Source organism: Lissotriton vulgaris, chromosome 6 (assembly GCF_964263255.1).
Source record: "Lissotriton vulgaris chromosome 6, aLisVul1.2, whole genome shotgun sequence".
NCBI classification, from domain to species: domain Eukaryota; kingdom Metazoa; phylum Chordata; class Amphibia; order Caudata; family Salamandridae; genus Lissotriton; species Lissotriton vulgaris.
In genome coordinates, this window is record NC_141694.1 from 1,693,052,038 (window position 1) to 1,693,067,627 (window position 15,590).

The following is a 15,590-nucleotide window of genomic DNA, read 5'->3' on the forward strand; positions in this document are numbered from 1 at the left end:
GTACCAAAAGGTATATTGTCATTATCAACCTCCACAAGGGAGGGTGACATATAGCACCCAAAGCACAGTGGAACTATTTATTTATATAATTAACTACTCAGAATTTCATCATGCCATTGAGATCAGGGAAAGAACGTTTAGTTCAGATACAAACTTCAAAGGGCGTAGTCTCTGGTCCCCTAGACGCCTTTATCACCAGAGCCACTGGGATTTTGGAAAAAGAAATAGAAATGGTGGAACAAAGGCTGTCCCTCGACCTAGTCACCGGAAAGCGCTCGTCAATGGGTGGTTTAGCTTTAGCCAAAAGCCCTGTCTCTCACGCAGCATTTAACTGCATTTCTACCATTGAGACAGAGGCAATAGTCCATGTGGATGGAGATGGGGTTACCTTACCCCCTTCCCTAGACAACAGGGCCCAGAAACCCAACGTTAATCAGACAAGGGATGGGGATGAAAGCCAGATTACCGGGGATGACGAATATAGTTTGGTCAATTCACCCCAATCTATTGATTCTACTCCACCTAATTTGATTGAGTTGACTCAAACGAGTCCAAAACCGATATCCCGGAAGAGAAAACATGTCTCGAGCCCACAGGGGGATAAAGATCAAAAACAGCCCAAATTGAACGACACTTGCAGTGTGAGTATACCACCCCCACAACCACCCCATGGTCTCCCAATTGTGTATTGCCCATCATTAGCTCCCCTGGGGTCATCTAATCCGTGTCCAACATGCCTCAATAGTGACGACACTTTGTTGGTCAAAATTGAGGCTATGCTAAAAACCATTCTGCTCCCGGTTTTGGAGAGAACAAGGCTGATGACCGCTAAAATTGATGCACTGGAAACAGTAGTAAACACCAATTTGGGTTTACTGCAAAAATTAACGACGTCTAGTCCTGGGGCGGGGGTTTGTAATCCGACACAGGGTAAAAAACAAATAGCAAGCAACCCCTCAGTGATCCAGGTAACTAAGCCCGCACCGTCAGGGGCAACTACTACTATTAATAAACCCATAGCAGGGGCTAAGTCCGCTGTTACATCTACCACCGCTAGTAGAGGTCCCCCAAAACCCCTACCAAGGGAAAAACACCCACCCACATCTAACTCAGCTAAAGCGAATCAGTCTATGTCAAAAGGCATGGTAAAACAATCTAACAGTACCCCAGTTCAATCATTTAGTAGGGGTAAAACTAATCCCCAATCCTCTAGGACGCAGCTTGTGGGTAAACAAAAGATGCGTCCCTCACCCGAGTCAATCTACCCCCTGAAGCGTCCCAATATACCATAGTTTTAACTGGTGTAGCTCCCCTAAGGGACGGTATCAAGGAGACCCAAGGGGAATTGCGGAATAAAGTAATATACTGGTTAAACAAAAACCGACCACTACCACCATCATCCCCTACAGAAATCCTTTATGTAAGGAGAGTAGACTGGGTGGGTAAGGGCACCAAAGATTTGGAAGGGGACTGTATTTTGATATCATTCAAAGACCCCTGGGTGGTCGACCTAATACGACGGAATGCTAGATTTGCTCGTCAGGGCGAAGTCCAAACCTTGGACCTTGCTTACTTTTATCCTCATACACATACCAACTATCCTATAGGCCCAAACCAGTGGAGAGTGAGAGATGGGAGGTTTAAAGGGCCTAGAACACCTCACCTACAACAGTACCCTCTACTCTTCAATCACTTTGGACCGTTGTCTGACTTGGAGTTGGTAGATTGACTGTGTTTACCCAGTACGATGAATAACCTTACCGATGTTAGCGGGGAAGAAGTACAAACTCCATCTAAAACCCCTATGACATTTACACTGGGTAATCAGTTTATGCCAGACAAAAAGGCAAAAATGATGGTCTCGGCAGAGGGGGAAAGTGTGCAAAAAATGAATATCGAAGAAACAGGGGTCAGAAATATGCCTATAAGCACCACCATAACCAATTCCTCCTCCCCTCCCCATCTAGGTAATAACTTTGCAGAACCCACTACAGCGACATTTAATATTGTGTCCTGGAATGTTGCTGGAGTGAAGGCTCGTATGGACTCTGAGGATTGGCTGGAGTTTATCGACAAATATGACGTAGTGTTGCTACAAGAGACTTGGGCAACTGTACCCATACATAAAGCTGGCTTTATAAACATTTTCAAACCTGCAATTAAGAGCAATAAAGGGCGTGCTTCGGGGGGTTTGATAACGTGGGTCAAACAGGCTTGGGGATATACAATTACAGAACTTTATGAGGACAATCCCGACATTTTGGCTATTAGGCTGAGCAAGGAAGGTGGTCAGAACATGCTCATTATTAACATCTACTCTCGTGGCCTCCCTGGTGGTCGATGTCCCCCGATGGTGGATGCCTTGGATAGTCTTTTGGCGGGGTGGAACAAAGGAACATTGATCCTTCTAGCTGGCGATTTAAATTGCACCATTGAGCCACTCTACTTAGCAGGGGATAGCTGGGGGTCCGCAGAGGATGCAACATGGAATATACCGGACCTACTGACCAACAAACCAGTTAAAGCAACGGAGGCTGCCTTGAACTGGACTGCTTTTTGTCTCACCTGGGGGCTAAGGGCAGTAAACAGATGCACTCCTTCTGACCTTGGCACCAACTTTACCTTTGATAATGGCCTGAGAAAAAGCCGCAAAGACTATATCCTCTTAAAAATGGAATTCTGGAGACTGATGGTCGATATGGAAATTGTCCCTCGCCCAGAAAGCGATCATAACCCTCTGTCTCTGAAATTAAGGCTGCACGGTTTGGTAAGATTGGAAGATCCAGTTCTTACGGGGCAAGGGGTTGTAACCATATCCAATGATCGTAGGAGATTGAAATGGTCCAACATATCAGGAGATGAAACCATACAGACTAATATAGAGAAATTGGTGATGCTCGCATCAAACAAAATGCTGCCAGAGGACATTGGGAGGGGTACCATAGAACCAAACAAAATTATGGACTTGCATGAACAATGTTTTGCTGAGCTCAAGTTACTTCTCTCTAAACCTTGTCAGCAGGGTGTTGGGCGACCGCTTGCCATTCAGGCAAAGTGGTATAATTAAGATTGTAGGGAGGCTCACAGTAATCTAGTCGAAAAAGTTAAATCTAGAAATATGTGTGCTGTAAAGGAGGCTAGGAAACGGTACAAAAGAGTACAGTGGGAAGCAAAGAGGGCGTGGGAGGATGGTTATTGGGCCGACCTCTTGGATGCCACCAAGTCAAACAACCAGACCAAATTTTGGGACATAGTAAAATGGGGGAAGGATGGCGATTCCCGTATTCCAACCAACCATGTGTCCCCAGAAGCCTGGATAACCCATTATTCATCCCAATTTAGTTCAGAAGGCATTGACCCTCCTTCTATTTTGAATAAGTTGTATGTAATGCCCACTTGTGAAGAAACCCTGACCTTCACTAATACCGAGACAGAGTTAGCCCTTGGTTTGACTCAGCGGGGGAAAGCTCCTGGGTTGGACCAAATACCAGCCGATTTGTTTAAAACAAATACTGCTCTCTGGGTGCCATATTTAACAAATATAGCTAATGCTATAGCAAAGGGTGCACGCATCCCCAAAACATGGAAGGGGGCTGAGATTCTTCCTATATATAAAAAAGGAGACAGGTCTAATCCGGGCAACTATCGCCCGATTAGTTTAATCGACTGCCTCCAAAAGGTCATTGCCCGTATGATCTTGGCCAGAGTGCAAGGGTGGATGGATTCTGAAAACATACTGTCTCCCATGCAGGCGGGCTTTAGATCTGGGACGAGCACTATTGACCAGGTGCTCCGATTTTGTATGATCTTCTGGAAGGTGGTTACGCTAGGCGGTGGTACCATCTTTGCCGCATTTATAGACCTGAAGTCAGCCTTCGATCTGGTACCTAGGGGTAAATTGTGGCAGGTACTGAGGGACCTGGGAATGCCTGGAGAATTACTAGAGTTGATCATTAGATTACACGAAGAGAACTACGCTAGGGTAAAGTGGGGAGAACAAGGACAACACACGGATTCTTTCCCTGTAACCCGTGGAGTTCGACAGGGGTGTGTCCTCGCGCCCACTCTCTTCCTGCTCTTTATAGACCAAGTAGCAAAATTCTTCTCGGCCACCCATACTGATGCCCCATCCTTGGCAGGGACTAACAGCCTGATTCATGAACGGGCCGTTTTGCGAGGCTCAAATAGCGAATCATAAGGAATCGCTATTTGAGACTCGCAAAACGGTAATCATGTAGGAATCGCAATATTAATTGCGATTCCCACTGATTCCTTATTTGCGATTAGCTAATTGCTAATCGCAAATAAGGAATAACTTCCCATGCATTCCTATGGGCCAAAAGGCCCATAGGAATGCATGGGGAGTCATTCCTCATTTGCGATTAGCAATTAGCTAATCGCAAATGAGATTGCGAGTACAAGGGTGCCAGGGGTGTCCAAAGGACACCCTGTAGCACCCCTGCAATGGAAATTAACACAGGTGTTGCACACACACATGTCCAAAGGACATGTGTGTGTGTAACGTGCAACTCAGAAAAATGCATTTAAATGCATTTTTCTGAGTTTTCGCAATTTACCACGAGGTTTGACCTCGCGGTAAATTGCGGCCCGAAATTGCGATTTCGCAATTGTAAAATGGATGATGAATTACATTTAAGGAATCTCAAATAGAGATTCCTTAAATGTAAATCCTCGCAAATATGCGAATTAGCAAATAGCGATTTTTGCATTTGGGATGTTGAATCCCAAATGCAAAAATCGCACTCGCAAAGGGCCAGATTCTCAGAATCTGGCCCTTTGCGAGCCGATTTGGCCTTGATGAATAAGGCTGTAAATTCCCCATGCTCATCTTCGCTGACGACACCTTACTCCTATCCAAGACCCGGGCAGGTCTACAGCGGGCCTTGAACCGTTTTGAGGAGTTTTGTGTGAAAAATGATCTCCAGGTAAACGTGGGTAAAACCAAGTTCATGGTTTTAACCAGGAATAACATCGTATGTAGTAACAATCAAATGAGCGGGGTCAACTTGGAACAAGTTGAAACCATGACTTATCTGGGGGTCACCTTGGACCGCCGTCTGTCGTGGAAAGAACAAATCGCGACCCAGCAGTTAAAATTTGCCCAATTGACCGGCTGTCTTTTGCGTGAGCAGAAGAGATCTATTGCCAAACGGGTCATCCCTGCCATGAAAATTTAAGACACAAAAATAAACGCCGCCATACTTTATGGGGCTGAGTTATGGGGATTTATGGACCTCTCTAGTCTCTATAGAACCCAGTGCAAATTCCTTCGGAACTTGGTAGGGTTACCACAATCCTCTCCATCGATACCCCTCTGCCATGATATGGGCTGCCCACCAATTACAGACATGGCAAGATTTAGAGTAGTGGCTTCTTGGAGGCGCTTGTGGACCTCCCCGGATCTCACACTTTTTTCTAAGGAGTTAGCAGAAGTGAGGTCCATGGGGGGCTCTGAACGAATCCCCTGGCTTCGTTCGGTGAAAAAGAGCTTGCATGATATGGGTTTAAAACATCTGTGGGTCTCCCCAGGCACCAACACTTTCCCATCTAAAAAGGAATTCAAAGAACTATTTTGGGCCTCAACTCGCCACTCTTTGGTAACCGCTTCCAGTTCTGGCAGCCTCACGGGAAGATTCTTAAGCTTTAAGCTGGATGCTTCCCGTGAGGTCTACTGGGATACCATCACCAGACCACTGGACAAGAAACTTTATCATCAGTTTCGAGTGGGTGCCTTACCTTTGAATTCATTTACTTCATCCTGGGGTAAAACTTCCTCTAGTTCCTGTAGCTGGTGCCCAGATCAAAAAGAAACAGAAGGTCATCTATTGTTTGCCTGCCCGCAGTATTCAGAACCTCGTTCCACATGGCTAAAACCCCTGTTCAAACGCCTTTCTTGTAGAAGGTCTTCCGAGGCGATCTGGGTGCTGAAAACCAATACCTCGGAAATTTTTGTGATATGCTTGGCCAAATTTTTAGGCTGGGCATGGGCAATTAGAGCCAGAGGAACTCATCTTAATTGTATCATGTAAGATCTCAATAAGTTTATAAATTGTGCTAATTCTGCTCTTTCAGCCCCAGGTTTAAATATGTCTTTGTAAAACTAACAAAGTTTAATAATTAGTTTTAACTGTGATTCCAGTGTAATTTAATAATATGGTCATTGGTTTTCTTTATAATTTAATGTATAGTGGTTGATATGTTTTGTAATGTTTTTAAATTTGTCTTTTATGATTTTACTATCGAAATAAAGACTTTAAAACCTGAACCTCTTGGCTTGGTCAAAGGTTCAAGAACAACAAACCACAAGACATCATTTTATATGTGCATGCAATCCTCAATAATAATAATCATGTATAAATCCACTCATTAATGTTATAAAGCCTAGTCATTGTGATCCATATCCATATCCACAATATTATAGCACTATAGCATTTTAAAATGATCAACATGTGTCTGCATGTTTTTATATAATTTCCAACCATGAAAATACAACCATTAGAACAGCCCCTGAAAGGTATCACATTTGATCACATAACATGCAACCATAGACTTAGCCCCTAGAGGGCACTGTACACCAAGCACTTTCTTTAAACAGCTTTATGCCACCATAAATGCTGCCATATAATAAGCCCCTAGACAGCTGTTCACTACCAGCTGTAGAGCAGACGTTCCAGCCGTGGGAATGCTTCAAAAACATTAGAAAATCCTAGAGGGGTCCTGGATTCTATGACCCTGCGTCCATAGGGTCCGACGCTTGTAATATACCCTGTAGGAGGGAGCTGCTGCACTACTGCAGCTCCCCCCCCCCCCACACACACAAACTTCCATTAGTACACTGGTGGTGCCCCTGCCATCTTGGGGCCACCTTGAGTAGAGAAGGTTACGTAAATTAAAAGGACTTGCAGGGCACTATGAGGTGCCCCAGCTAGGCGCAGTGCATATATAATGAGCAGCTATACTATACAGTCTTGCGCTGTGCAGCTGTTCCTCTTTGTGTCTTTTTTTAGGTCGAGCCTCTGAAACGCATGCACTGTTCTGCGAGGCATGCTGTATTGGAGTATGCACTTGAAGCCCCATCCACTCTCAGCCCATATTTGTTATTGGCTTGTGTTATTGTCCTTCATAAATACTGGCTTCTGATTGGTTAATGGACTTGTTAGTCCCCCTTAGTACTGCCTTGTCTTCATTTGTAACTGCCCCTGAGTACTGACCCATTTACCACTGTTGTTACACGGTATGTCTTATTTACTCTGTAAACATAATTTTGATTAATGAATTTCCCGTACTGCAGGCATGGCATGCTTTCCTGCAACATTCAGAACACCATGCACTTTACAGGCCGTTATGCGCACCTGTTTTATATACAAGGGCACCGCTCCATATTTCAGTTCGGTGCCCGCTTTCATGTTTTTAAAAAAATGTGTATTACTATGGTGCCCGCTTCACGTACTTCATCTATTTACGCATTGCTTGTTTTTCCAGTAACTTAAAAAATATATCTATAGAGTCTCCAAGTCTCCCTCTGACGCAGAGGTGGGCTGTCTGTGCCTGCTGCCCTTTTTAAATCCTTCTCTCCTGCTCCTTCCTTCCCTCCCCGGGCTCCTTCCCACCCTCCTCCTTTTGCACGGAGACATCAAGGGAGCTGCGGAGCCTCCTCCAGGAGCCGGCTGAGGCGGGAGGAGAGGAGACGCACAACCACAGACCTCTCCTGCTGGCACACAAACCAAGTCACCTTCCTCGCTCTTCAGCACAATCAATCAAACAATGAATCATTTAATTTGTAAAGCCCACTACTTACCCGTAAGCGTTTCAAGGCGCTGGGGGGTAGGGGGGTGCTGCTGCTACTGGTCGAAGAGCCAGGTCTTGAGTTGTCTCTTGAAAGTCAGCAGGTCTTCGGTTTGTCGTAGGTAGAGGGGGAGGGTGTTCCAGGTCTTGGCGGTGCGGTGGGAGAAGGACCTGCCTCCGGAAGTGGTTCTGCGGATGCGCGGGACCGTGGCCAGGGCGTGGTCAGCAGAGCGGAGTTTCCTGTTGGGTACGTAGAAGGAGAGTTGACTGTTGAGATAGGCTAGTCCGGTCTTGTGGAGTGCCTTGTGTGCGTGGATCAGGAGTTTGAAGGAGATTCTCCTGTCGACGGGGAGCCAGTGCAGGTTCCTCAAGTGGGGGGTGATGTGGTTGCAGTGCGGGACGTCGAGGATCAGGCATGCAGAGGCGTTCTGGATTCTATGCAGTCTGTTGATGAGCTTGGACGAGGCTCCGGCGTAGAGGGCGTTACCGTAGTCGAGTCTGCTGCTGTCTAGGGTGACTTTTTTCCTCGTGTTTGTCGGGATACATCTGTAAATCTTGCAGAGCATGCGGAGGGTGTTGAAGCAGGTGGAGGAGACTGCGTTGACTTGTTTGGTCATTGTGAGTTTTGAGTCATGGATGACTCCCAGGTTGCGTGCGTGGTCGGTGGGGGCAGGGGGGGTCCCCAGTGATGCAGACCACCATGAGTCGTCCCATGCTGAGGGGTTGGACCCGAGGATGAGGATCTCCGTCTTGTCTGAGTTCAGCTTAAGTCGGCTTTCCTTCATCCAGTCGGCAACTGCCTTCATTCCCTGGTGGACTTTGGATTTGGTGGTGAGAGGGTCCTTGGTGAGGGAGAGGATCAGCTGCGTGTCGTCAGCGTAGGAGATTATGTTGAGGTCGTGCTGTCGGGCGATGCGTGCTAGTGGTGCCGTGTAGACGTTGAACAGCGTCGGGCTGAGGGAAGATCCTTGTGGGACGACGGAGCCATATTTTTGGGGGACTAGCCAGAGTTATTAAAGTTGGGCTATGTGTACTATTAAACCAAGGACAGACGGCGTCACTGTGCCTTTGAATGAAACTCAAAGCAAGTAACTCTCACGAGGGTCCGTAAGGCTGGAATGTCGAGAAAGAGTGCACACGCTAAGAGCTGGGGAAATGGGACAACATTCACGTCTCGCTCAAATTCTGTGATGCTTCTATCCACAGCTTGAAACGTTATTTAAAAAGAAAGTGATGCCTCTCCCTTTCCTCTAGTTCCTGCCCGCTGGTACCTAGATATCCCATGTCCTCTATACTTTTAATTTCAAATCATTATCTTGCCATCCATCTCCATAATTCATTCTTTCTCCCACCTTTTCTTCCCTTTACTCCTTTGTTATCTACTCCCAACGTCTCAAACTACTTCTCTCTTCTATTTTCATTTATTAGGTTGAGCCTGGGCAGCGCATGCGCTGCTCTGCGAGGCATGCTGTATTGGAGTAAAATATAAAAATGGAAATCCAGTATTTGTAAAGAGCAAACAATTGCCCGAGGGCTGTCAAGGCATTGGGGGCCATGGGGAAAATTAAGAGAGCTATTGCCCAGAGTCACATGGTGCTGGGCTGATCTGCCGCCGACGCCGGGGATCGGACTGTGAGCCCCCGGGTTCCGGAGTCAGTCGCCCAGGCCACCGCGCCACACCTCCTCCCTTGGACTTGATTAGGTCGAGCCTGGGCAGCGCATGTGCTGCTCTGAGAGGCATGCTCTACTGGAGTATGGACATGAAGCCACGCCCACTCTCCGCTCATATATTTGTCATTGGCTTGTGTCATTGTCCTACATAAATGCTGGCTTCTGATTGGTAAATAGGCTTGAAAGTCCCTCCTTAGTACCTCCTTGTCTTTATTTGCAACCTCCCATGAGGACTGACGCTTTTACTAATTTCTTTCACTGAGTTTCCCTTACTGCAGGCACAACATGCGTTCCTGCAGCATTCAGCGCGCCATGCGCGTTTTCACAGGCCGCTTTTTTACAAAAAAAAGCATTTGTTTGTCAACTTGACAAACAAATGCTTTTTTTGGTGAAAGCGCCCCATACCGCGCTTTCACTTTAATAGCCGCAGCAAACCTTTCTTTCGACATGGCTCGTCTAAAAAAGGGGAGTGGCCTCTATTAACGTGAAAGCACAGCATAGAGTGCTTTAAACAACAAGCTTTTGCAAAGAAATAGGTCTCGCATTTTAGAAAGTTTGAACTATTGGCATTGTAAATGACAATACCTTTTATTATTGCAAGTTTTTAAGCACATAAATACAAGACATTGTCACTTACAATTACAATAGGTCAAAATCTTGCAATTGCGAGACCTATTTCATTGCAAATGCTTGTTTTGTTGGGCGTGTCTGGTCCTCTCCTTTGAGAACACAGCTCAAAGGGTAGCCCCCTCCTGTGTTGGCTCCAGCGGTCTGGGCTCACTCCTTCGTTGAGTAGGCTTGGGCAGGCCAATCCCCGGTACAGTATTATTGATTGATTCAGATGCCTTATCGCACTCCATTTCGCCTCAGGAGCTGAGTTAAGCACTGGTAATTGCTCCCTTTGTGTGTGGATGTCTTTCTTCTTGCTTTTGGAGAGAAATGTAATTAACCTGGCACAGCTGGGTGACAAAAGACCTGGGTTCTGATCTTGAGCTGAGCCAGAGAATTGTGGCGATTCTGAATTACCCATAAATTGTACAAATTTCTTTGTGAAAATTGCAGATTTGATGCTCTCAACAGGTTACTCCCCATTTGGATATGACACTGGTCTTTGTAGGTCAAAGTAGAGTGAAACTGCGCTCTAAGGCAATTTTCTCCCTATGTGTATTATAAAGTGTCACTATAGACAAAACAGTAAATCACACTGACTTTCCCTATTAGTGTACACTAACATTATAAGGCACACCCCAGGTCAATATCTAATCCTGCAGAGTCCCCTCTGCACCAAGCTCCCTGGGCACAGATACTGGGCTGTGCATGACAGTAGTCACCAACACGGAGACCTCACATGTGTGCACACACATGTGCACGTGTTCACGTGTAATCCTTCAAGAGCCCCTTACCCTAGCAGCATCACAGTGCCTTATCTTAAAAGGTGGACACTGATGATAATAAGCACAGTCCATTTGCCATGTAATTACCATGAGTGAGACACATGTAGTGAGATTCACCCACAGTAAAATGTCCAAAACCGGGTGATCCAAAAATTAAAAAAAATCCAGGCATACTGAATGGGCAGAACCCAGTTGAAACAAACACAGATGCCAGCTGAAAATAGGGAAGGGACAGCCATCACTCATGGGTACCCTTACCTAGTCAATAGTAACAACTGGCAATAGGTTCTGACCAGTCACACCACTTGTGCGCTACCACTGAGACCTTCCACTTGCCTTCCTATGCTAAGACCATCCACCTAACTCAACCATGTGGCTACCGATCCCTACAGGGAACCCAGCCTGCACTAAGAACACTACTATTTCTAGATCGGATGCATGCAGGATATTAACCACGTTCATGGTCTGAGCAAGTCTAGGCCCACCTTTGCCCTGGATAACACAACACTCCGGCCACCCACTATTCCTGGCAAGAGTTCAGTGTCTCAGCACTGACGCCTACACAACAGACAGGTCTAAAACCTGTGCCATCGGTTACTGGCTGCTTCCCTTTCTGAGACTACACAACCCAGTACCTGCACTCAACTGGGTGTTTATCAGCATCTGACCCTCACTCACAGTCGTTACTCTGGGGTCTACGCTGCCACCACACGCTCTTGGGATAACAGTGTCCCCTAAGGAGACCCCAGCCCAATTACAGGTTGCTCCCAGACAAGAGTCTCCCCAGGCAGTTCCCACCACAGGATCTCATCACCTGTGGACTCCCTCCAGCCCCACTAGTCAACAGACAGGCTGCAGAGTACTGAGTGACTGAGACCCTGCTTAAGCCACTTCCAGGCACCATGCTGACAACAGGAAGGGCAATCAGGCACCATAAAGATTCCCCAGAGAAAGGTTCAACAGGTCACCTGAGGCCCACACTGACTCATTTCATCACACTTAGCAGAGGGCTACCCGGGGCTTGCCTGGCGTACCAAGACTTCCGAGGATCTAGGGCAACACCCTAGGCTGGTACACCTGAAGTGCACCACACTGGAGTCTGACCGGTGGAGCCCTCAACAGCCTCCCGTTTGACAGCCTAAAGCAGACCTCCCTGACAGTAGTAGCTAACACAATCCCAGAATGAAGAACAAGTCCCCTCCCTTTGAATAAGGCTCACCTGGACACCTGGCACCACCACTGCAGGTACACCCGCCTTCCGCACACCCTTGCCACGGACATCCACTCCACTGGTACACCTAAAGTGCACCCACCAGAAGTCTGCCAGGCAAAGTCCAATGGGTATGGATGGTAAATTATTATGTCACTGTTTGTCAATGAGTGGCTACTATTCCAATAATCCAAAACTTGTAGACAGTGCCATAATCTAGACAGATCAGCAACCAAATGTTGTAGCTAGACACCTATAAAGCAAATAATACATGCTTAATTTTCAGGACTACTCTTCAGGTCTATATTTTGATGAAAAGGGAGCTTTGTTTTGCCAGTAGGCCCATGGAACCCCCAAACAAAAAACGTCTTTCCCTCGCAAACCTCATGTACTTTTAAAATAATGCAATGTTTGTATACTTATTGAAATTGGGGAAGTGTTAAGAAAAAATGAATGTCACTTTGTAACATAAAATGCAGAAAAAAAAGTATACCATGAGAATTGGCTCACAAAGACCTTTTTTTTGTTTCGATAAAAAGTAACTTGCAACATTTTTTACAGCGAACCGCTACTGCAAGCACATTGGGGTGACCATGGGTAACTCGATCATCGAAAACTATAGGTTAGATTTACTAACGTTTGTTTGGGTGCCCATACAGCATAATGAGCTTTATTCTCCGAAGACATCAACCACAATATGTACTGAGCATGCAGCAGTCACCAGATTTTAGATTGTGCCATACGAATCATAAACCTAGACCATACTTACAAACAAAATCCAAACATCATATGAGTGCCCTTACATGAACATGTGCCTCCTGGCCAAAATTACTATCCGCCTGATTCATGAAGCAAAATTGCACTCGCAAAGGGCAAGATTCTCAGAATCTTGCCTTTTGCGAGTGCAATTTTGGCATTTGGGATTCACAATCCCAAATGCAAAAATCGCTAATGAGGAATTAGCAAATATGCGAGGATTAGCATTTAAGGAATCTCTATTAGAGATTCCTTAAATGCTATTCATGACACTTGCAAAAATTGCGATTTAGCAAAATTGGGCCGCTATTTACCGAGAGGTCAGACCTCTCGGTAAATAGCAAAAACATAGAAAAATGCTTTTAAAAGCATTTTTCTAAGTTGCATGTTGCACACACACATGTCCTTTGGACATGTGTGTGCGCAACACCTGTTCAAATGTGCATTTTAGGGGTGCTACAGGGTGTCCTTTGGACACCCCTGGCACCCTTAAAATCGCTATCTGATTTGCGAGTAGCAAATTGCTACTCGCAAATAAGGGATACTCCCCATTCATTCCTATGGGCCTTTTGGCCCATAGGAATGAATAGGGAGTTATTCCTTTTTTTGCGAGTAGCAAATTGCTACTCGCAAATAGAGAACATGTAGGAATCGCTATTGATTTAGCAATTCCTACATGAATGCCGTTTTGCGTGTCCTCAATAGCGAGTCGCTATGATTCGCTATTAGGGCCACGCAAAACGGCCCGTACATGAATCAGGCTGTATATTGCCTAAACATGAGCACGATTACTTGGTGAAAACTTACAGATCACAAATATCTTTGCAAATGTATTAAGTAACAAACATAAATAAATATTAAATGTCTTTACCAAGTCCTGTTGAGGAGCTGTACTTGACCACAGGTGTGCTGACGCTTCCTATATCAGTTGTGCAAGTCACTTGAAAGAAAAATTCTAAAAAGAAAAATTATAAACAAAATAATATATTAGAAAGAAAACTTGTACAACTTTTGGGAAATAAGCAAAAAACAGAATATGTTAAGGAAAAGAGCAAAAAGTGTAAGATGGAAGAAAGTTAGGAGTGAGTGAATTGAAGTAAGAACTGAAGAGATGGAAAATGAAAAATGGATAGACGATGACTATTTCTGCAAAAACCCTGTGTACCTGCCACAAATTCTTGTAATTGTGTCTTCATTGTATTAAGCAAGTTAATTTAATGTGTGATGCTGAAATTAATTATAAACCATGTTGAATGCATCCTAATCATTAGTGGAAGTTAGAACAGAATTGATTGGGATATTTAACAAATACTTCTCAAATACCTCTAGTTAATCTCTAATATTAACTTTTGGTTTTTACATGTCTCCACACGGTCCTGTTATCTGGTGCAGTAATGTCGCACAAAGTAAATACGGATGCCATTAAGTACCGTTTTTACCAGGTGCGGGGTTACTGCCTGGTTCCACAATGGGGATAACAGCAAGTTACATCAGTGCCATTGATTTTAAACTAGTAAGAACAAAAACGTATATAAAAAAATATGTAAAGAAATTGAGCTTTAGACAATTAATGTTTCGAGGCAGATACACAGTTTTAGATTCCAATAAATGCATATATTAGTTTCAAAAAATGTTTATAACTATTTATTTTAGAGTATGAACCTGGTAGCAGATTCAATTTTGGGTCGCAGTCTAAAAAACTGCATGGCGTCAAGGTTGCTAAAGACATCTAGGGACATTCAGGAAGTTGGCCTAGGAATGCATTCTGTCCGTTGTTTGCCTTTGGGCTTGAGGTTTGTAGCTTACGTTTTCTTGCTTTCTATTTGCTGACTTTCTTTGTTTGAAGCTGTCCAGCTTGAGTTCGTACCTCCCCTTGCCCAAACCTTATTTATAGTATCCTTCAGAGTGCTCCCTTTCTTTAAACAGGCCTGTAAATCTTGTACTTTCTCATCACATGTACTGTGCATTCAAAGACTGAGGTCAAATATCAGGCTCTGTTTACTGTTCTTTCTCTGACTTCAAAGTGAGAGGATTTATATGACAATCTTGCTGGAAACTGATGGTAGGAAAGAGTTTTCCACTAGAACATGACAACTTTTAAAATAACTGTGTAAGTATTTCAGAATATATCAGAATTAGGAACACAAAGGAAGCAAATGTTGTGTTATTTCTGAAGTGTGTTGAAAACAAATACTTTAATATGATCAAAAGAAAACATTACATTAGGTGATGCAATTTCTACATTTTTTTTTGTCTGTGCACTGTATAGTTGTATTAGTAAAACTGTGTACCTGTTCAAATGTAATGGCCGTTTTAATTGAAAATATGTTGTCTGTAATGGTAGCTTGCTTCTCCACTCTATGCAACTCCACTCTATTCTGCACCAACCCACACCACTGCATTCTACTCTGCACCACTTCACTTTACACCACTCCATGCCACTGCAATATGCACCACTCCACTCTACGCCACTGCACTCTACACACTACACTTTATGCCTCTCTACTCTACCATGTATCACTCCACTCTACACACTGTACTCTTTACCACTGCACTCTACATCCCTCCAGTGTAGGCCACACCAATCTGCTCTGCACAATTCCACCATACACCACTTTGCAACAAGGCACTCTACGTCCCTGCACTCTATGCCAATACACTCTACGCCAATGCACTTTACTCTGCAACACTCAACTCTAAGCCCTGTCCCTCTACACCAATCCACCTTACGCCACTCTAATTTACTTTGCACC

The 15,590-nt window shown here is 44.8% G+C and overlaps 1 protein-coding gene across 1 annotated transcript in view; it reads right to left on the reverse strand.

Moving 5' to 3' along the window:
* The window catches only part of USH2A (usherin), a 2,319,650-nt gene that overhangs the window by 28,334 nt on the left and 2,275,726 nt on the right, over nt 1–15,590 (reverse strand). The window contains exon 59 of the mRNA XM_086925936.1: nt 13,709–13,792. Coding sequence (XP_086782062.1) covers nt 13,709–13,792 — 84 coding nt within the window. The remainder of the gene's footprint in view (nt 1–13,708; nt 13,793–15,590) is intronic.